Source organism: Dipodomys ordii, unplaced genomic scaffold (assembly GCF_000151885.1).
Source record: "Dipodomys ordii isolate 6190 unplaced genomic scaffold, Dord_2.0 Scaffold63, whole genome shotgun sequence".
NCBI lineage: Eukaryota > Metazoa > Chordata > Mammalia > Rodentia > Heteromyidae > Dipodomys > Dipodomys ordii.
Genome location: NW_012267279.1, coordinates 3,460,829 through 3,482,887, shown reverse-complemented (window position 1 = coordinate 3,482,887; position 22,059 = coordinate 3,460,829). Strand labels below are relative to the sequence as shown.

The 22,059-nt window shown below is 38.3% G+C and overlaps 2 protein-coding genes across 2 annotated transcripts in view; one reads left to right on the top strand and one right to left on the bottom strand.

Annotated features, from left to right (window-relative positions):
* Window positions 1–1,270: 1,270 nt before the first annotated feature.
* Mdh1 (malate dehydrogenase 1, NAD (soluble)) lies at window positions 1,271–18,601 on the bottom strand. Its single transcript, XM_013022527.1, has 9 exons — window positions 18,163–18,601; window positions 12,600–12,698; window positions 11,425–11,521; window positions 9,823–9,998; window positions 7,275–7,397; window positions 3,268–3,444; window positions 2,672–2,785; window positions 2,106–2,195; window positions 1,271–1,617 (listed from the first exon to the last, which is right to left on the bottom strand). The coding sequence occupies exons 1-9, from the start codon at window positions 18,163–18,165 to the stop codon at window positions 1,492–1,494; spliced, it is 1,005 nt and encodes a 334-aa protein (XP_012877981.1). The 5' UTR covers window positions 18,166–18,601; the 3' UTR covers window positions 1,271–1,491.
* Window positions 18,578–22,059, top strand: part of Wdpcp (WD repeat containing planar cell polarity effector) — a 252,700-nt gene continuing 249,218 nt past the window's right edge. Inside the window, exon 1 of the mRNA XM_013022526.1 lies at window positions 18,578–18,970. The gene's annotated coding sequence lies outside the window, so the exon portion shown is untranslated. The remainder of the gene's footprint in view (window positions 18,971–22,059) is intronic.

Sequence of the window (22,059 nt, the reverse complement as noted above, 5' to 3'; positions counted from 1 at the left end):
GCTTAAGGCTAGCGCTCTACCACTTGAGCCACAGCACCACTTCCAGCTTTTTTCTTTTTGCTTATGTGGTGCTGAGGAATCGAACCCAGGGCCTTAGGCATGCAAGGCAAGTGCTCTACCACTGAGCCACCTTCCCAGCCCTGACATAGGTAATTTTAAGTAACAAATCTAATCAACAAGTACTTGTGCATCCATGAGGAATATTACAGCAGGCCCTGAGAGGTTTATGGCACACGTTTGGACAATGCAATAAGCACAAGAGGGAAAAAACTGCTGGGCACTGGTGGCTCACACTTGTAATCCTAGTTACTTAGGAGGCTGAGATCTGAGGATCATAGTGCAAAGCCCACCGGGACAGGAAATATCCATGAGTATCTTATCTCTAATTAACTACCCAAAAGCTGTAAGTGGAACTGTGGCTCAAAGTGGTAGAGTGTTACATTTGAGAAAAAAAAAAAAAAAAAAGCTCAGGGACAGTCTCTAGGCCCTGAGTTCAAGCCCCATGCAGACAAAGGAAAGAATGAAGAGACAATGTATCCTGTTATCATAGAAAACAAAGGACTATTTTTTAACACTGTTTCTAGAATTAAGCTTAGACTATAAACATTAACACCACAAAAACTTCTGTGATACTTATTGCATATGAAATGTAAATGATTCCTTATTCTGCTACAGAGGAATAGAGGAAGACTTGTTGCTATCATTTTTTTCTACCATGAAAATGACTTCTAATTTCACCCAATGACAGAAATTGTTATCTGCAACTTATTTAACTACTAATTTTAAAATCAAAATTTCCAAAAAGCATGAATGAATCTTTAAGGTTTTAAAAAGTTATGTGTTTTCCTTATGTCAGCAATTGAAAAAATATATTGATTAATTTTTCATAGAATTTCCTATATAAGAAATTTATGCTTTACTTCAGACTAATTTCCAATGCTATTACTTTTTCCAGAAATTTTTTTGGGTCCGGTCATGGTGCCTGAACTTTGGGCCTGGGCTTTGTCCCTCAGCTCTTCATCTCAAGGTTAGTGCTCTACCACTTGAGTCACAGCGCTACTTCTGGCTTTTTTCTTTTTGCTTATGTGGTGCTGAGGAATCGAACCCAGGGCCTCATACATGCAAGGCAAGCACTCTACCACTGAGCCACCTTCCCAGCCCTTTCCAGAAATTAAAAAAAAAAAATCACAACCCTTTAGGCAAGCTAGGAGACATGCAAGTTTGCTACCTGAAAAAAATACATATTAGCTAGAAATTAAGAGTCTGAGACACTTTCACATGAATATATATTTTTATTTAGAATGTAGCAATAACAGCATGATTGTAGACATTCGCTCAAATCTGTACCACTAAGCACACAATTTTTTAAATGCTTTTTTTCCCCACAAGTAGTTTAAGTAATAGCATTATTGTTATTTTGTACTAGAGTCAAAGACGACATTTAGATTCTTCAGCTTTTGGGTATTTATTCACATCAAAATGATGGCCTAGTCATGCTGAGGAAAGAAACTCAAAAGCAGTTTCCTTTTCTTCTGTCAGTTCCTTTGCAGTAAGATCCATCTTTTCACGTGAGAAATCATTAATTGGGAGACCTTCAACAAATTTCCAGGCCTTATTCTGTGTGAAAATAATTGCAAGTAAGAGATTTATAATGAAACTAAGAGGGATCTGTTAGCAGGCAACAATCTAGTTGGAATTTATATCTGTTTGTTCCTGTCTTAAAGTCCGATTCTAAAGAAGTAATCAGAAACTACTGAGCATAATCCCAGCCCAGAACCCAAAACGTAATTAGAAGATGATTCTGATATAAGTCAACACTTGAATTTAAAATCCACTAAACCTTAAAAAAAAAGGAATGATGAGAACCATTGCTTCATTTGAAAATATAATAGACATTATTTGTTGGTATCCGATACTAGAGGTATAATAACATAATGTGTCTAGTGGAGATGAATTTTCTTTTCTACAGTCATTACAACTTGAAGTTGTGGTTTATAGAATTTTAAAGCAGAAAAAATTAAATAAAAGTGACTACTTTCTCATAGGAGAGACTCCCTCCCCCTCTAACAACATCCAAATGCCTACCCCCAAACCCCCACTCTTACCTTGATTACAACAGGGAATGAGTAGAGAAGATCATCAGGAACACCATAGGAGTTGCCATCAGAGATAACACCCATAGACACAAACTCCCCCTGAAAAATATCGTGCATTCTCCTGAGGCACAGGGATTACTTTTTATAACCAACTGACATATAAACTAACAAAGGAAAGCCAGGTGACTTCCTTAACTGTGAATATAAGGAATTTCCTCAGTACTATGCCTTTCCATAACAAGTTAACATTCATGGATACTATCACATTCAATTTTTCCAAACTAGGTGTCATGTAGGCCAAAGAAGTAACATCTTTACACCTAAGGAAACTCTGGTTCAAAATTGGTTTTAAGAAGAAAAATGGCTTTCCAAATATAATTTCACTTAACCAGCACAATCATGTATGATAAATGTAATGAATGACAATAGCTTAGGAAAGTTAAGAGTTTCCCAAGGTTTCTTGGCTGGAAAATGAACCTATTTGGCTTGATTGCTAAGGTCAGGCTCCTTTTATATTACACCATCAGGGAACAAAAATTTGCACGGGCCATAACCATACAAATTGGCGTCCTTACCTCTGGGGTTCCAAACCAGATATCTCTGATGTGGTCACCGATGGCTTTTGCAGCAGACATTGCACTGGACAGTTTCCGAGCCTTGATGACAGCAGCACCACGCTGCTGTACGCTCTGAGGTGGGGGCAGGTAGAGAGAGCAGTGTTACTTGACCATAAGAAAACACTCATCAATTCCAAGTTTACCCTGGGGTAAAAGGCTGTAATTCTAGCTTAATGGGTCCTCTCCAAAACCATTCAACTACCCAGTGTTGAGCATACTAACCTAATTCAGTCATAAGCATGTCTTCTTGAAAATAAAAACAAAACAAAAAAAACAACCCAATGCAACATATTTCTGTAGAACATTTATCACATTAAATATGAAGAAATAGGTCTTAATATAATGATAACCAAATGATTCAGTTTTTCTTCCCATTTTACTAATCGACCTCAACTGCTATACAACAGATAAAATCAGAGTACACCACACCTGGCTTTGTAGGAAAATAAAATAAGGATGTAGTTATCAGAACAACTATGAAAGACATCAGTCCCTGAGCTGTCCCCTCCACCCCTTCTGTGGTGTGACTCCTAAGAGTTCTTAAGACTTCTCACCGTAATGAATTCTCCCTTGAGCCAGCTGTCATCTTTGAGAGCTTCATACACACCAACTTCCTTTCCATGCAATTTCACCTTGGCATGGCAGACATCAGGATACTGAGTGGAGGAATGGTTTCCCCAGATAATGACATTCTTTACATCATCAGCAGATACACCAAGTTTAAGAGCAATCTGGTTGAATTGAAAGACAACATACTACTTAGATAAATGGTTCTTATGTAAAAAATGTTACCTATTTAATAAAAGCCCTTAAGATAGAAAGCTTCTGACTTCAAGAGTATACAAGTTAAAATGATTTGTGAAACAGACAAATTTTGCTCTTTGGCAATTTTCTAAATAACTTAGTGGCATTAACAATTGTGAACTTTAAAGGCAGAGAGTACCCCACAATTTGTGATTAGTACAGTAAAGTTTATCATCTATAAAACATCAACCAAAAGGTTAATATTTCTTGAATACAGAAAGGTAATCTTATTTTGTTGTCAATACTTACATGGAGATGTTCCCTTAGCACTTCTGAGCAGTCATGTATTTTAGGTACATTCTTACTTATGATATACCAAATACAAATTATTTTTCAAGTACTTCTAAATATGAAACTTTGGAGTTTGAAGGGACTTGAATTATCAACACATGACCCTCCCATTAGATAGATTAGAAAACTGAAGGAAAAAGGTTAGATATATGCACCCTACTTATAATGGTCACATTCAAACAAACTCATCATAAGTTGCAAATATTCTAAGACAAAACACTTTTAACACACCAAATCTGATGAAGATCAGCACTTAGCCTTGCACATTACATGTATTCAGAACACTTATATTAGCCTATATATAGCTGGACAAAAATAACCTAATATCGCATTATTTTATAATAATAATGTTTTATAATAAAATGTTAAATATTTAAAAATATTCTTATACTTTATCAATATCTGTATCTATATTTACATATTGAGCAAGTAACCCAAGATCTGTTTTTACTAAGAACTCAAGAACCTATAACCCCCTTGAATGTCAGCTTCAACTATTCCAAAGTACAGTGAAGACAAATTGCATCAAGGAGTCTCCATGGCCTCTAACTTCCTTTGTTTGTGTTGACTACCTTACCTAGTTTCTTTGATCTTTTGAGCTAATCCAATTTTATTTGGACAGCCAAGACCAGGTACTTTGTACCCAGCAGATGTTATTTCTGAATATCATTCATGTCAGAGCTAGTCTGTTATCCAGGATAAATAATACTCTTTTGCTTCCTTAGACATTTTCAGCTTTGTCATATAGATCTGTTAAAAGTTTTTGGCTGAATCTCCAGCCCTAGCAATTTTCTTGTCCCTAATACCAACTAACTGGCAGCACTGTCAATTATTCAGCTCTGATTTATAAATACCCAGGGGAGTGCTGCAGGTGATAAACAGCCAGGAGAGAGCTAAGACCTCTGGGTTTCAAAACAATTATATAGGAATAGTTAACATCCATGTACAAAAAAATTATCTTTGGGTTTATTATTTTCTCACTGGGTAAATGACATCTATAAGAAGAAACTGTATCTTTAAAACCTTTCTAAAAGCTGAACTGATATGCGGAAACAGTGCCTAACTTTTAATCACAAAGAATGTGTGCCAAAAGCGATGGCCAAGGGCTGGGAAGGTGGCTTAGTGGTAGAGTGCTTTCCTAGCATGCATGAAGCCCTGGGTTTGATTCCTCAGTACCACATACACAGAAAAAAGCTAGAAGTGGCACTGTGGCTCAAGTGGAATAGTGCTAGCCTTGAACTCAGGCCCTGAGTTCAAGCCGTAGGACTGGCAAAAAAAAAAAAAAGTGATGTCCAAAGTTTGACAAGATAGCCTCTTTCCTCTTGGCTCATTCATGACTTTTATTCCCACAAAGAAAACTGGTTGAGGAAATGGGACAAAGTGCCATTGAGTAATAGCTCCAGAAACAGAGGTTTCCAGCGTCTGCCTCCACCAACAACTCAAAGAAAACAACAAAGGAGGTTTTGTCAAGTGATTTCATTTTACCTTTCTTTCTGTAAGAACTAAATGAAGTAACTGCTAGGCTGAAACTAGACCACATATAGTACCTTTTCCTTATAATTCTCCCATAATACTTAAATCTTCTGTTTCTATACTTTTGTTACTTTCTAGCCACCTACAGCCCCAAACCTCTGAGAGAATATTTAAATCTTTTTTTTTTTTTTTGCCACTCCTGGATCTTGAATTCTGACCCTGGGCACTGTCCCTAAGCTCCTTTGCTCAAGGCGAGCAAGTACTCTACTGCTTGAGCTATAGTGCCACTTTCAGCTTTTTCTGTGATTAATTGGAGAGTCTCACAGACTTTTCTGCCAAGGCTGGCTTTGAACCTTGATCCTCAGATCTTAGCCTCCTGAGTAGCTAGGATTACAGGCATGAGCCACTAGTGCCTGGTATGCTTCTTAAATTTATTATTCAGTTATCTTTTAAGTTAACTCGAATGTTGAGACATAGCTCCTAAGATGTGGCTCTTTTCAACTTCAGACATATATTCCTCTTAATAATAATAAAAAAATCAGCAAGAATAGCAGTCAACCTTCACTGGATTTAATTATGTGACAGATACCATCCTAAGACCTTAAAAGAGATCTTACCTCATTTAATCATCATAACAACTTTCTAAATGTAGTTATTATGTACATGTATATGCACAAGCACATACACTAATTATATATAAAGTATTTAGCTTACAATAAAAGCCTAATAAGTGTAAATTCTTTTTTCTTTGACTTGTTCCAGGGCTGAAAATAAAAGTCTCAGTTTAAAACAGTAATTTTTCATTTTCATCTTCTGGTTAAAAACACAGCTCTCTTGAAACCAAATAAAGCTGTCATTGGATAGAAGAAGAAGCACAACACTTGTAGAACTATCCAGAAGTGATAAGTTATGGAAGAGTGATGGCCAGTAAAGTGGGAAGGACAAGAAAGAAGCTCTGTCTGAGAGTTTCAACTTTATCATGACAACCAGGGCATTGGAAGCAGTTAGATCTGAGAAAGCCTAAGGAACTAGCCCAGGTAACTGACTTGGTTTCTAATTTTTTGAAACTATATTGCTAATCTCCTTGTCACTGACTCCTTGGCATATTTATTTAAAGTTCAAAGGGATAACGCAATTAACAACTGAAGTTTAGTTCCTAAGTGGTAAAAGTAGGGATATTTTATGGACTCACAATAGTAAGAGATTCAAAATTGAGAATTAAACATAAAATTGAAATCTGATTGTGCTACTTAGCTGAAGGGAAAAAAAATGAAGTGAAACCACACAACACAAAACTCCTTTGTGTTATAATTTCCTACATAAATAATAAAATTAAACAATATTCTATGTGAATTATTTGTACTAGCCACTCATTGTTAAGTGCTGTGCCTAAAGAATGTTAGCAACTTCATTTAATTACAGTGTGTGACTGAAATTTAGTTGAAGATAAAATGCAGCAGGAAAGACAACCACTTACTTGTAAGAGAACAGATTTAAAGTCTAACAAATTTAATTGTAAAAAAAGTTTTCCTAATAAATACAACTTCTTTCAAAAGAGGAAAAGGTTGGAAAATTGAAACTCCTGACTTCAAAGGCCTTTTTCTTTTTTTTCCCCTCTATCACAATATTTTCCCTGTGACCTCTAACCTTTCTTGTAATTTTTTTTTTATTGTGAAAATACCGTACAGAGAGGTTACAATTACATGGGCAAGATAATGAGTACATTTCTTATCAAGCATTGTTGCCTCCTCCTTTGTTTCCCCTTCCTATTACCCCCCCAACCCCCCCCCCCCGCAAAAGTTGTAAAGTTTGTTTTTTGACATAATGACTTGTACATCTCATTGTTGCAATGGGTCCACCTGTATCCCTATTTAAATGATTTGTTTTTTCCCTTCCCCTCCACAAATTATACCAACATCAAATACAATGTAAGCAGGGGTTATACCGTGGGGGAGGGACATACAAAGCAACAAATCAAAGGCCTTTTTCTTACTTGAGATTTAGCTCGGTTGTGATCCAAGCGAGTCAGGCAGCTGAAGTTCTCCTTGGGGATGGACGGAGCTGACTTGGCTGCTGTCAGACAGTTGGTATTGGCTGGGTTTCCCACAACGATGACCTACGATGCATGGGAGGCACAGGTTTATAAGCTGTATAGTTGCATGTACATCATTTGTATGAGCCAAATATATAGAACTACCACTGGAGTTTGTAGGGGATTTTGATCTTACCTTGTAAAATCCATTTTTTCCCCCTTCTGTTTTGGTTTGTTAGTGTTTGGTATGATTATTGAAAACATGTCTTTGAGAAAGCCACTGTTACATATGGAAGTCACTTTGCTAATACTTAGAGCACATGTCTATTTTGCTTTTGTGCCAAACAGAGATACAGCATTTATCCATTATCTACTTAACTACATAAAGCAAGTAATCGAAGTTGAGTCATTCATAAAATTTTCCTTATTTTTGAGTTTATGACAACAATTTGTGTCTATGAATTAAAAGTGTTTCTTAAACTGACTAATCTTCAGTGGTACCTAGACTATTTCTCAAATAGAGATTACCAATCATCTTGTCTCCCAAACTATTCAACTATTAATTTTTAGGATATTGTAGGCTATCTTTTTGTACTGTGGAGGTTTAGTCAATAGTGAACTATAATAAAGCATAGGGAAATATATGTAGACTTCTAAGTTATGAGAACTTTAAGAAAATAACTTTTAAAAAGAAAAAATTGCAAGCATATTTTAAAGATTGACTCCAGACTATTCCCTTTACCAAGGCTCACCAATTTAATCCATCCCTTTCCTTTTCCCTTTCCATTTCTCTTTTCTGTCTCCTTTCCTCTTCTTTTTCTCCCACTCCCTCTCCTCACAGATATTCTTGTATCTTTCTTAGCCCATCTGAAAGCAAGATACAGCTAGTGTATTCTACTGCTTCTAAGTGTCAGTAATACTACTTGCCCCCAACAAGGACATTTCTGGCAGCAGAACTATAAAGCCAGTCAGTCTAGAGCCCATAGCTCAGCAGTCTGAATGCCCTTGTAATCTTACTAGGAGATCTGTGCTTTTCTAACTCAACTCATTTCTACTATTTCTGTTAATGATTATAGGAATTAAAAACTATTAAATAGAGGAAACAAATGTAGAAATCTGTGAAGTATCACAGATAGAAGATTATAATTGCCGACTTGAAAATTCTCTTTTTAAAACAAAGACATTTTCTGATACTTTTTAAACAAGTCATTGACAGGAAAGTATATTGATAGTATACCCTATCTATTAAATCTTTTTTATGCAAAAGTTTAGTTCTAGTTAACTTGTTACTTCATTGGTAAAAGGCAGTGTTTTATAATATTAAGAAAAATTTAGAAACAAATGAAAACACCTTGAACACAGAGACCAAACAGGAAGTCATAATGACTCCATTTCTTAAGAAACAACATACTTAAATTCATTCACATTAAGAAAATCTGGGCATAAGCCAGGTGCTGGTAAGCCTATCTACCTGTAAGCCTATCTACTCAGGAGGATGAGATTTGAAGATTGCAGTGAAGTCAGCCTAGGCAGGAAAGTCTCTGAGACACTTATCTCCAGTTAACACAAAAAAGCTAGAAGTGGAGCTGTGGCTCAAGTGGAAGAGCACTAGCTCAGGGAAAGTACCTTGGCCTTGAATTCAAGCCCCAAGATTAGGGGCTGGGAAGGTGGCTCAGTGGTAGAGCGCTTGCCTTGCATGCCTGAGGGCCTGGGTTCAATTCCTCAGCATCACATAAGCAAAAAGAAAAAAAAAAAGCCAGAAGTGGCGCTGTGGCTCTAATGGTAGAGCGCTTGCCTTGAGCTGAAGAGCTGAGGGACAGCGCCCAGGCCCAGAGTTCAGGCCCCACGACCAGACCAAAAACAAACAAACAAACCCCCCCCCCCAAGATTAGGAAAAAATTTTTTTTTGTGGAGGGGGACATTCAGAAGGTACTATCTCTTGTTGCAAAGAACAAATGGGTCTCATGACCATCTCTTTTCATAATTACACACACAAATGTAGGTCTGAAGCAGTCCCACATAGCAAAAAGCATCACAAAGTTGTCCTTAAGAATAAATACTATAGGGGCTGGGAAGGTGGCTCAGTGGTAGAGTGCTTGCCTTGCAGGCGTGAGGCCCTAGGTTCGATTCCTCAGCACCACATAAACAGAAAAAGCCGGAAGTGGCACTGGGGCTCCAGGGGTAGAGTCCTAGCCTTGAGCTGAAGGATAGTACCCAGGCCAGAGTTTAGTCCCCATGACCGGCAAAAAAAAAAAGAAAGAAAAAAAGAATAGATACTATATTTCCATGTCATGCTAACAGGAAAATATCTCCCAGCACTTCTGCATACAGACTTCTATACTACAAAAAAGGAGATCCAGAGAGATTTTATCAAGCAAAACTCTGCGTCTGTATTTACTACCATAGCACAGAATCAGAAACAAAAAGGCAGTTTTTCACTTAAACACCAAAAGCAGAAGTTTCAAAGTACAAATAATTAAAATCTCCATTTAAATATGATATTAGTTACCTTCACTGATTTCTTAGCATATTTGTCCAAGGCTGCACCCTGGATTTTGAAGATTTTCACATTTGCTTTCAGTAAATCCTTCCTTTCCATGCCCTCCCTTCTTGGCATGGAGCCCACAAGGACAGCAACATCCAGGTCTTTGAAGGCAACATCTTCTTTGTCTGTTGCGATGACATCTGTGGACACAGCAAACAACATGCAGAGCTACTTAAATATTCAAGTGTAAAGTTTTCTTTTTCATACTGAATCTACTCATTTATACTTTGACAGAATAACAAACTTTTACTTAGGAGACTGTACCCCCTTTAGGACTAAAGAAAGGAAGGACAATATATATTCATTTCACCACCAGAAATGGCAACATTTATTTTTCATTTCCTCTTTCAATAATTAACTTTGACAATTCATTATTCACAATTATATAATTCAGACTTTAATATAGTAACTTTTGAAGCAACATGTACTTTGTACATATTATTATAGATAACACAAGTGAGCAACTAATTAGTTTTTAAATTACAATTGCTTTAAGGTTTTTTTGTTTTTGTTTTTGTCAGTCATGGGGCTTGAACTCTAGGTCTGGGCACTGTCCTTGAGCTCTTCAGCTCAAGGCTAGCGCTCTACCACTTGAGCCACAGCGCCACTTCTGGCTTTTTCTGTTTATATGGTGCTGAGAAATCGAACCCAAGGCCTCATGCATGCAAGGCAAGCACTCTACCGCTGAGCTACCTTCCTAGCCCTGCTTTAAGGTTTAAGATACAAATTATGAATTGAAAATAGTAAATGTTTATTGAGGAATATGCCAGGAATAATGCTAAGAGATGTATATTATAATTCTCATAATTTATAGATGAAGAAACTTAAGTTTAAACAGCTGAACTAGTCACCATGATAAGATAATGAAGCTAAAATCCCAGCCTAAGTCAGTCCAGAGACCAGAGTTCAATTACTATGATACAGTGTCAATTTAATAATAGTCAAATCAAAATCTGATATGATATCTGAATTAACTTTTCAATCACATTTAAGTCTCTGGTCTTACATTTGCATAGCAATTCAATGATTCTCAAAGGCATTTATATGCATACATATGAATTTTTATTAAACTACATAGTTTATGATTGGGCCAGTTTATACTATGTCTCAACCTGATGGCAGCTAGGTAGAATGGGACCACATATAATGGAATAGCTAATGTCTAGGGTTGTCTATGGCTCTGAAGGGCATCCTTCAGAATTGCGTTTCTGTTACTGCCAGCATTAGCACTGAATTTCTATTACTATTAGCTAGTTAGCTAATTACTATTGTGCTAATGCCACAATGTTGGCAATCTTAGATGTATAATCTTTAAGCATACCTAATCAGTACAATAGAGTATATATAAACATTGAGGAAAAAGAAGTTCTTTACTTGACATGAACTGTTTCTTACTTTTTCCCTTATTTATTCTCAGTATTCATGTTAAAAAGTACTTGTGATTAAAGAAACAAAAATAAAATATCTCTATGACATTTCTAATTAGATCTTTGGCAAAAATTTCAAATCTATGTTTTGGCAGATATAAAATATTACAAAACCCTTCCCTTTACCTCCCCAACTTACCTCTCAGGAGGGGCAGGGCACAGTCTTGAAGTTCCATTAGGACACCCTCCAGAACACCCATCATGGGAGTAATATCCAACAGCACAAGAATTATAGGCTGCCAAATAGCAAGGGCAGTGTCTGTCAGTGTAGGTTAGGTCTTCCACTCAGAAAAGAAGTCTCTTTCATAGTTGTTTACACATCTATAATTTCATTAATTAGTCACAACGACTCTTGTAGGAGCTCAGGTAGCTAATACTATACCACTCTGGCAAAAGGAGTATTACAAAACTAGTAATGCTTTGCTAAAAGATGCGGTGAAAGAGCCCACACCAGTGGCTCATGCCTGTAATCCTAGCTACTCAGGAGGCTGAGATCGGAGGATCACAGTTCCAAGCCAGCCTGGGCAGAAAAGTCCTTTCGAGACTCTTATCTCCAATTAAACTGTGGCTTAACTGGTAGAACACTAGCCTTGTGCACAGTGAGGCTCAGGGATAGCACCCGGGCCCTGAGTTCAAGCCCCACAGTGACAAAAAAAAAGAAAAGAAAAGAAAGAGAAAAGAAAAGATGCAGTGAAAAGAATTATCTTAATCTTACTGAAATTTAGAGGAGTATGTGAAACAAACATAATTTTGAAGTAAGATGCCAATAGCTTGCTCTTATTATTACTATTAACTCAACTATTGAAGTTCTTAGATAGCTACATATAATATCTGACATGAAGGAAGAATTCAACTATGTATAAATCAAGAGCAAAAATGAATAAATAGTAATAGTGCATATTAATCAGACTTGCTAGAATTTGGGATGTCTGTTTCCTGCTGGGTAGCATATTTTTCTATTTGACTATTTTTGGTTCAAAAGACCATTTGTGAATAAGGACATGCTGATTCATTAACATTCTCACTTTATCAACTTTCTCTCCCAGCAGCCCTTGTCATCAGTGACAGCAGTGACTGTCACCCACTGGTTTCACCAAGTTAACTACGTTAGGTGAAAGAATTTTGACTGGCAATTATGTGCAATGCCTGGAAGGATGCATGTAAACACATTACCAGTTCCATTTATAGCAAACTGTCATTGCAGTTAATGGGACCACTAATCCCTTCACCATAGAATAATGTGTGTGCAATTAATTATAGGTTTTACTAACAATATTCTTATTCTAATAGCAAGACTTATAGATATGCCCCTACCTGGTCTTTACCAAAGATGGATCCATTTCCGATACTGTATAACAGTGAATATGCGATTTGACCAGCTGCTCCAGTTACAAGGACTCTGATTGGTTCAGACTGTAATGAAAAGATCCATTCACATCTTATTACTATATTAACAAAGTATATAATTAGATTTTAACAAGACAAACATATTCAAAATGAAAGCAAGCCAGGTACCAGTGGCTCATACCTGGAACCCAACTCAGGAAGTTGAGAACTGAGCATCAAGGCCAAGCAGGAAAGTCTGTGGGATTATCTCCAATTAACCAGTAAAATATCTGAAGTGGAGATATGGCTCAAGTGGCAGAATGCTAACCTTGAGCAAAAAAGCTCAAGGACAGCATCCAGACCCTGAGTTTAATCCCCCAAACTGGTGCACACACATGCATATGAACATACATACAACTATAATCCTAGCCCTTGGGAAGCAGACTAAGGAGGATCACCAGATCAAGGCCATCCTGGGTCACACACATATGGAGTTACAGGCTAGGCTAAACTAGAGAGACCCTGTCTCAAGGAACCTAGAGCTGTAGCTCAGTGCTTTAGCACCAAAAGCAAAAGAATTCAGTGAATGTAACCTTTTATTCTCTTTATAACTAGCTTAGCAGAAAAGGAACTTATTTGTTTCAATTAATATAGTAGATACAAATCAACAGAGTATGTATCCTTTGTCCCCCTATTTAGTAACTCTCACAATGTAGGGAAAATAATTTTGTATTTATTACATAATCTTACCCCTTAAGGGGGAGTGATATTTTACTACTAAATTCACAATAATTGTATGTTACAAACCCAGAAGAACCTCACAGTCCTTATTATGCAAATCCCCATGTACACCTGCTCAGTAGACTCACACCAGGACCAAGTAACAATGATTAAAACTTTCCATTTACATTAAACCAAAATATTTTAATAAAACAATTAATCATGCTTCACTTAACTACCTAGAAAAGGAAGGCTATTATTTTTTTTAAGAAAATGAGAATATCTGGATTATAATGAATTTTAGTATTAAATAGCAATAAATGACAATAGTAACAGATAGTGACAGTTAAGTATGATTACAAAAGGACATTATTACGTAAAAAAATTATTTTTAAAAGGGGTATGAAGCCATACAAAGAACACTGTAGTTACAACAGAAAGTAGTTTTGTAGACTGGAACAGACTTTGAATAAAATAATATTCAAAGCAGGGCTGGGAAGGTGGCTCAGTGGTAGAGTGTCTCTCATGCATGAGCATTAGGCCCTGGGTTCGATTCCTCAGCACCACATAAACAGAAAAACCCGGAAGTGGTGCTATGGCTCAAATGGTAGAGCACTAGCCTTGAGCTAAAGAGCTGAAGGACAGTGCCCAGGCCCAAAGTTCAAGCGCCATGACCAAAAAAAAAAAAAAAAAATCAAAAATCAAAGAAATGACCTTGAGTCATTAATAAATAGGTTAACTTAAACTCAGAGAATTTAAAAAAACAGATGAACTATTTCTTTCCTAATGCTTGATAAATGTGCTTCTGCTCTTTGTCACCCCTGTGCCTATTTGCATGAAGAAATGTCCCACGGAACTGACTGGAGACAGAAGTTTTATTTAGAATTCTCTCTTCCAGATGAGTCATCCCCCTGACCCGGAAAGAAGATGATGACCTTGAAGGAAGGCACCAGTGAACCTTCTAAACCTAAGCTCAGAAGGTAGCACCATGATGTTTATTGTAGATGTCAAAGAGAAAAACAAAATCTCAGGAAAGTGTCAACTGTTATTTTTTTCCCCACTACTTTTGCTCCAGGTCTTCATATCTCTGAATAAGCAAAATGTGATTAGCATTATAAAATACCCAGTTTTGACAATTAATTTCATATTCCTAAATAGATTTATGAAGAACACTATTACTATGCATGAATATTTTCTATTATATAAACCTCCACAACATTTATGTTTTGATCTATCATTACTAAGAGTTATTACAACTTATGGAAAAAAAATCTTTCATGCCCTATACGTTTTTCAGCTTGTCATGGTCCCCTCTTCCTTGAAGTCAAGTAGAGCAGATGAGAAAAAGGGAATGAAGAAATTTTTTTTCCCTTTATATACAGGCCTTAAAAACAAAACAAAATAAACTGTTTCCTTTATTTATTGCTATTCAAGTAACTAAAATACCTGGCACATTAGTTGGAGTGTAAGTACTTACTTTAGAAATAACTGGATCTTGTTTATACTGCTACCAAATGCTTGAAATGTTTAAGAACCATTTAGAAGCATATGGAATATACATTTTAAATATTTAAAGCCATTTTATTTCATTCATATATAGTTGTACTGAGAGGGTTGGAAAAGCATACTTTCAGCTATAATGAGCAAAATGATGGCACAATTTCTAATGGTATAATCTTATCAATCAACGGATAATAGTTAACTCACTTATTAAATAATACACAACTGAATTCCTATCATGTGCTTGGTACTAATTTAAGCTAAGGAATTTATTTGTGAACTAAATGGATTTACAGCAGATAAGCCAATTGTCTAAAGCAGGACTAGAGGCAGTATGAAGTAGCAAGCAATTAAAGAGATGGCCTCAAGTCTGGGCTCCACAACTCATTAGTTCTCTGATCTTGGGTAAGTTACTTAACCTCTCTACTGTTTTGTCATAATGAAATGGAGATAATAATAGCAGCTACCTAACAGACAGGGTTTGTTAGATTGAGATAGTTGTTAGAATTATAGTCTCTGTCATCACAGAATTTTCCTTTAAGGATTCTTAGAGACTGAATTTTTTCCATGCCTGTTACTTGAGAACAAATATGCCTTTGACGCATATTTGCACTCTTATATAGTGATCAACTAAAACTATCGTGTTGAATCAATGAAGGTCCAGAAAAAGATAAACACATACTGTCTCTATTAGAAATGAGTGGGAAAGGACAGCATCTATCAAGTTTCATTTCCCAGAAAGTCAAGTAGATGGTTAGAATAGTCAATTTTAGGAGTTCATTTTAGCATCTTTAAAAAAAAAATCTGTTCCCAGTCCTTAGTGAAGAGGCTGTGGCCAACTAATGAACAACTAATTCAATCTCAGCAGTTGATTTCCGTGTCTCTGGACAGATTTTCTAAGGTAGGCGATCTTGTTATGGGTAATATAAAGCCTAGTTATTAACTGAATGTTTGATGATGAAATAGGTAAGGAAGCACATATTTGGTTCTTAGGGCTCTTCTGAAACACAGCAACTGAAAAGCAGGATGGTGGGAGTCCCACTGATTTCTCACAATGTTTCAGTTCCAATGCAGGTTACTATTCTTTGCTTAGATTCTGGGCAGTCTGCCAAAATCCAAGAAGGAATGTCTTTGCTCTTGGTGGGGGACTAATGACCTTGCTGCAGATGCAGGCCCTATCTTGAGAATGTGCTAAAGTGTCAGTTGCAAAGCTAGAATTTAAGTGCTTCTTCTGTTATTCCACAGAAAAATGCACATATTCCTAATTTACATATATTTCTGTAATTCAAATGATAAGCAGTATCAGATTCTCTCATACATTTATTTTTGCTGTTATTCTTTATGAATACAAGCAAAGAATCCCTTCCTTTAAAAACTTCTTCAGATTGGTTTACAAAAAGGCTTTCCTTTTTTTGAAAACAGGTCTTTGTAGTCCTGGCTGGCTTCAAACTCTTGATCCTCCTGCCATAGCATCCCAAGTGCTAGGATTAACAGCATATACCATCATGTCAGGCTTGGTGACTCTTTTCTTTTCTTTTAATAATTATTTTATTGAGATTAAGTGAATACATAAATTTCACAAATTTCACAGTATTGTGGGATAGTGATACTTAAAGTCACAAACACATTTTAACCTTCACAAGGCAAATTGTCATTATCATGGTCTATAATGTTTGTGAATTCTGTGAGCATTGACGATACAATTATTTTTTCTACATCGATAGGTGGCTCTTTTCTTAATCAATGATTTCCTTTACATGCTCTTCTGAAGAGGCCAAAAGATTCTGAATCTTGTGAGGCATTCATATACATGGACCATCTTTTGTGTTACTACCCACATTCCAGGGGTTAGGCCTGGCTGGTCTACTTTGTAGCAACAACAACACAGAATCAAGCCATGGGAGTTGTAATTTGGGGAAAATCATTTGACCTCATCAGGCTACATTTTAAGATAGATGAAACCTTCAGTTTCCAAATTCTAATATTGAGTTACAAAGAATAGAGAGATTAGATAATCTGCATCATAATGAACTTGTATCTTCATTCAGAAATTCAGCTACTAAAAGTAAAATTTCATAATGATTTGATAAGTATGTGACAATATTGTATGTGGGATCCTCAGTACAAACCTTGTGTGACCTTGAGCAAATAATTTTCTCTGGGCCTTAATAAACTTATTTTTAATATTCCAAGTGGGGATGTTTGTCAAGGTGTTCTGTTAAAGGCTGAATCCAGTTCTAAAATTATAGTTGTAGGTTTTCTGATAATAAGTTTCTTCTTTTTATTAGGACAGAAACCACTGCAACTAAAATTTAAATGACTAGTTGTCTGACAATAGGAAACAGTTACTATAAAATAACACTGTCCGCTTCAAGCCTTTTATAAAGGTTAAATGAGTAACGGCTTTGCCTTGAAAACATGTTTTTTTTTTTTTTCCGGATTCTGGGCAATTTCCAGTTCATTCAAGCATTTTTTGTTGTTGTTGTTTTTACAATCCTCACTCACTTCAGTATTTTGAGATAAAGAAGAAAAATGTATCTGGATTTAAGTACGACCACTGAGGCAATTTTTCCAGTCTGGTAGCAAATGTCACCTTCAAACAGTGCGCAGATTACTCTTACGTCACCGCTCCCTCCCTGCCTCCCTGGCTACATCAGGGACAAGACGTGGAGATCCAGATCCAGATCTTCAACCACATGATGGTTTAGCGGTTTACAAATAGTGCTTCGGAATTCACACAACAGGCCACCATAAAGAATATCTGCCCTAGTTTATTTGGCGTGTGACGCTAACGTGTCCCTGGCAGTGGGAAAGGAGTTCCACGAACGGGTTTAAATAACATTTTGTAAAACTAGATATGGCGGAGACAGGTCTCCTGCAAGGTGAGTAAGCAGTACCTTAACAGCCCTGAGCTTTTTGCTTTCAAGGGCTGTGTGACAAAAGCTCTTAATAACATTACGACTTAAGAAAGAAAAAAAGAGATTAGAATACGACTTCCCCCTCCCATCAGACCTCTACGTTCTTATGAAATCCTCTACTGCCCTTGGGAGAAAATCAGGACTCTCGTTTGTCCCCTGACCTGGCAGCAGGATTGAGATTACACTTCTCCAAGGCAGCGATTGCTCCAGAGCCTTCGAACAACTCCCCAGGGGAAAAAATCAACTTCCTCCCAATTACGAGGTTACTGCGACAGTTCCCAGAAGATGCTTTACAAATAGCACCAAAGACAACGGTCTTGCACGGGGGCCTTCCAAAACCTCATCAAGCACAGTAAATCCCAGTGAAGGGCACGAAGCCAGAGGCAGTGCAGGAGCTAGGGGCCCACACTCACCATGATTAGGAATTGCGCCGATAACTTCTGCACCTGCAAAAACGAGGGTCCGGTAGTCAGGTCACCTTTACGGCGGAACCGACTCGGGGAAGATGTGTGGTGCTCGCTAGAAAAGGCTCGGCTCCCTGCCGCGACGCCCCCCGGGAAATGTAGTTTCGGCGGCCCAGGCTCTGGCGCGGGCTCCAAAGCATTTCCTCAAGGCTGAACTACAGTTCCCGAGAGCGCAAAGTCTCATCGCGCCTTTGTCCTTGCGCCCCTAGCCCATTGCAAAAATAGTCCCCGAGGACAAGCCTCTGTGATTGGAGGACAACGACGAGCGGATGGTTTGAGTCCGGGAGGGGAAAGGCTGCCTGATGGCGGTCAGCAATTGGCGGGAGAGAAGGCGTGTGTAACTTGAAAGAGGACGAGACAGATCCCTGAGCGACATCACCTACACGCGAGCAGCCGAGATTACTCAGTGCTTGATGCTGAGCGTGGGAGGCAAAGAGATCTTCCGCTGCGTCAAGCCGGCCCGACCCGGAAACAAACCTTTTAAAAACACTGTGCACGCTGGTGAAGGGCGGAGGGAACTGATGTGTGCGGAAGACGCCACGGCTTCTCCCGTTGCTAGGCGACGAGGCACGAACACCTGAGCGCAAGTCCGCGGCCGAGGCTTCCAGACTCCAGAAAAGGGGCGCGCGCCTTGCTCGGAACAAGCCCACCCGTTCGTAGCGCCGGGGGTCCCACGTGTGTGGCACTGTCGGGGGGGCCTGGGAGAGTGTTTGCGGGGCGCCTCCTCCAAGGCCACCGGGGCTGCGCGGTGAGACAGGTGAGTCCCAAGGCCAGACTTTTCCGGGTAGGCTCCGGCACGCGGTTGGGAGCCTCTCTTTCCTCCGGTGCGGATCTGCTCGGATGTGCGGGCAGGCTCAGAAGCGGGTCCCTTCTCCGCTCAGAATATTAGAGGCGAGAGAAGGCAACTGGGTTCTAGAGTGCACTTGAAAACGCCTTGTGCAGTGTTGTTATGCCAAACCTGCGTTCCAAGAAAGTGGGGCAGCTGACTGGGAGGCACTGGTTGTTGCGGGCAGAATGTCAGCTGGTAAAACCACTGAAGTTTTCATTTAAAATGAATGATCTCTGAAACCTGTTGCGCGTGGGGAAGCTGTGATGCTCTGGAGCAGCATCTACACAGTGAAAATGAACAAAATGTGGTCCTTGAGGTAACTGGTCTAACGTCGAGGCTTTCTCTAATTCGGCTAAATGAACGCCAGGTCGTGTTTTCCTGAGTTTTCATTTTCATGAAAATGGAAGACTTACTATTTTGGGAAAGAAATAGAATGCCTTACTTTCTTCTTTGATTATTCATTAGCGTTTAACATGCTTGAGTGATAGGTTGAATCTCTATTTATTTGGCTGTCAGGAAACATACTTGCTTGTTTTCCTCATGTGCATGCAATTGGTTGTGCCTTGTCAGTACTTCCAAGGTTGTATATCTTCACGTAAGAGTGCCTATATTCATTTATCTGCACTGGGTCCCAAAGTGAACTCATTGATGAGTTGCACTGATTGAAAATGCTACCACTATGTTAAAAACTCTCGTTTGTTTCTAGTTCTGAGTTTCAAGGTATGCCTAAGTAATCGTTATTTCTAATAAGAATGAGCTCTACTATTTTTACAGCGTTTTCTACTGAACAAATGTATGTATAGAAGTATCACACAGCCTTTGATACAAATAGCACAAACAGCTTCTAGTTCCATTATGTTGGTTGTGGGTAAAATTACAAATTTGCAAATGTCTTGAGTTTGGTGGCACTAGCCTATAATAGCAGCTACTTGGGAAGTGAAGCTCAGGATTGTTGGTTGAGGCCAGCACCCTGGTTCAACAAAAACAGACAGGCATGTTTCACAGCTGTAATTCTAGCTAGCTGGGTGGCAAAAGTAGGACTGCAGCCTGAGACTGGGCCTAGGCAAAGAAGAAAGACCCTATCTCAACAAACAAACAAAAGCAAAAGGGGCTGAGGGTGAGGTTCAGGTGATAGAATGCATCTTTAGCAAGTGCAAGCCCTGACTTCAAACTCCAGTACTAACAGACCCCAAACTGTGAAATAGTGAAGGATTGGGACTGTCAATTTAATAAATTGCCTAGGGGAGCACAGGAATACCTATGGCACTTGGTTAAGCTCCAGAGATTCAAAAATGAATATAATTGTTGACTTTTAGGAGCACTGAATAGCATGGAATACAGATAGTGAGAGTGACTGGTTAGTAATAGTTAACTCAGGGCTGCCAGGGCTTTAAAATGAAAGTACCGCCTGAATGAAGAAAAGTGGACATCTGTGTTAGGCACAAGGTAGGAGGTAGAACTGAATTTGCAACGTTGGAGGTACTGTTTGGATTAGCAGCAAGAAAGCATATATACACACATGCTTCAAGTTCCTGATTTATGGACAAAAGAAACAAAAGACAAAACCAGGGAGCTGCATTGTCAATATTATAGTTTTAGTCCCATGTAGCTATTTAAATTTAGGTTTATTCAAATTTAAAACTTAGTCTCCCAGTCATACTTGTTACGTCATGGGCATATGTGACAATATAGAACACTTATCACAGAAAGCCCTATTTGCACAGCACTGCTAGACTTAGAGGAAGCAAGATGTGATGCTGAATGAGAAAGAGCAGTATATCTTCATGGGGAAACAGGGCTTCCTTTTACCCTTGGCTTCCTTATGTAAACGTAACTTCTGTAATACTATACAGCAAGGGTCTTGTTAGGGGAAAGAAAAAAAATGATTCTTGCCTTAACCAGTTGTTTTTATTCTGGAACAACACACATTTATTGTCACCATATGATTAAAAAGAATATTTGGGAACATGACACTGTCTTGAATTCTGAGCTTGTTACCATCAGCAAGCTCAGTAGTCATTTTCTGTGTGAGCCTCAACAGTATCTGTCTGCTGCTCTAGAATATCTTAGAAAGCTCATGATCCTGCCTCATTTTTAGTAGATGGAAGACGGTGTGCCCCATGTAGAGGTTTGAAATAAAATGGTAGGTTTACATGGTTAAGAGAGAGAGAGGAGCCTAGCTAGTATATGCAACAGGTCTACATTCATGCATGATTTGTAGGGGCCTTGCCCTTGGAAGGCAGATGTTCTTCTCTTAATCCACACTTCCAACCCCCATGTGTGATTTTTTTTTCTTTTTGACAGTCTGGGCATTGAATTCAGGGTCTCTTGCTTGCTTACTAAGGGAATTGATCTACCACTTGAACCATGCTCTGGCTCCTTTTAGTCTTGGCTGTTTTCAAGGTAGGATCTTGCTTTATGCTTGAGCTGAGATCCTCCTACATGTGCTTCCCTATATAGTTGGAGAGGAGAGGTCTGTGATCCTGTACCAGCCATTGTGTTTGCCCTACAACTGGTATAACAGGCACTTGCCACTCTGTCCATCTATTGATCAAGTTGAACTCCCATGAACTCTTTTTGTTGGGGCTGACTTTTGAACCTCAGTTCTCCAGATCTTGGCCTCCTGAGCAGCTAAGATTAGAGGCATAGTCACTGATGTCCAGCTCTTTTTTTTTTAAATAAGAATAAAGTTAGGTTCTTTGAATTTATTTGATCAGTTTAGGTGACATACAGATTATTTTTAAAAAATATCTCAAGTAAATACATGGTATTTTTAAATGATTATGTCTGGCATGTGGCTCATTCCTGTACTTCCAGCCATGTAGTAGACATAAATCAGAGGTTCACAGTACAGAGTAGCCCCAGATTAAAACGTGAGGCCCTATTGGAAAAAGTAACTAAAGCAAAAAGTGTTGGGTCATGGCTTCAGTGATAGATTATCTGCCCAACAAACTCAGGGCCCTGAGTTCAAACGCCAATGCCCTAAAAAACAAACAAACAACACATTCACTGCAGTC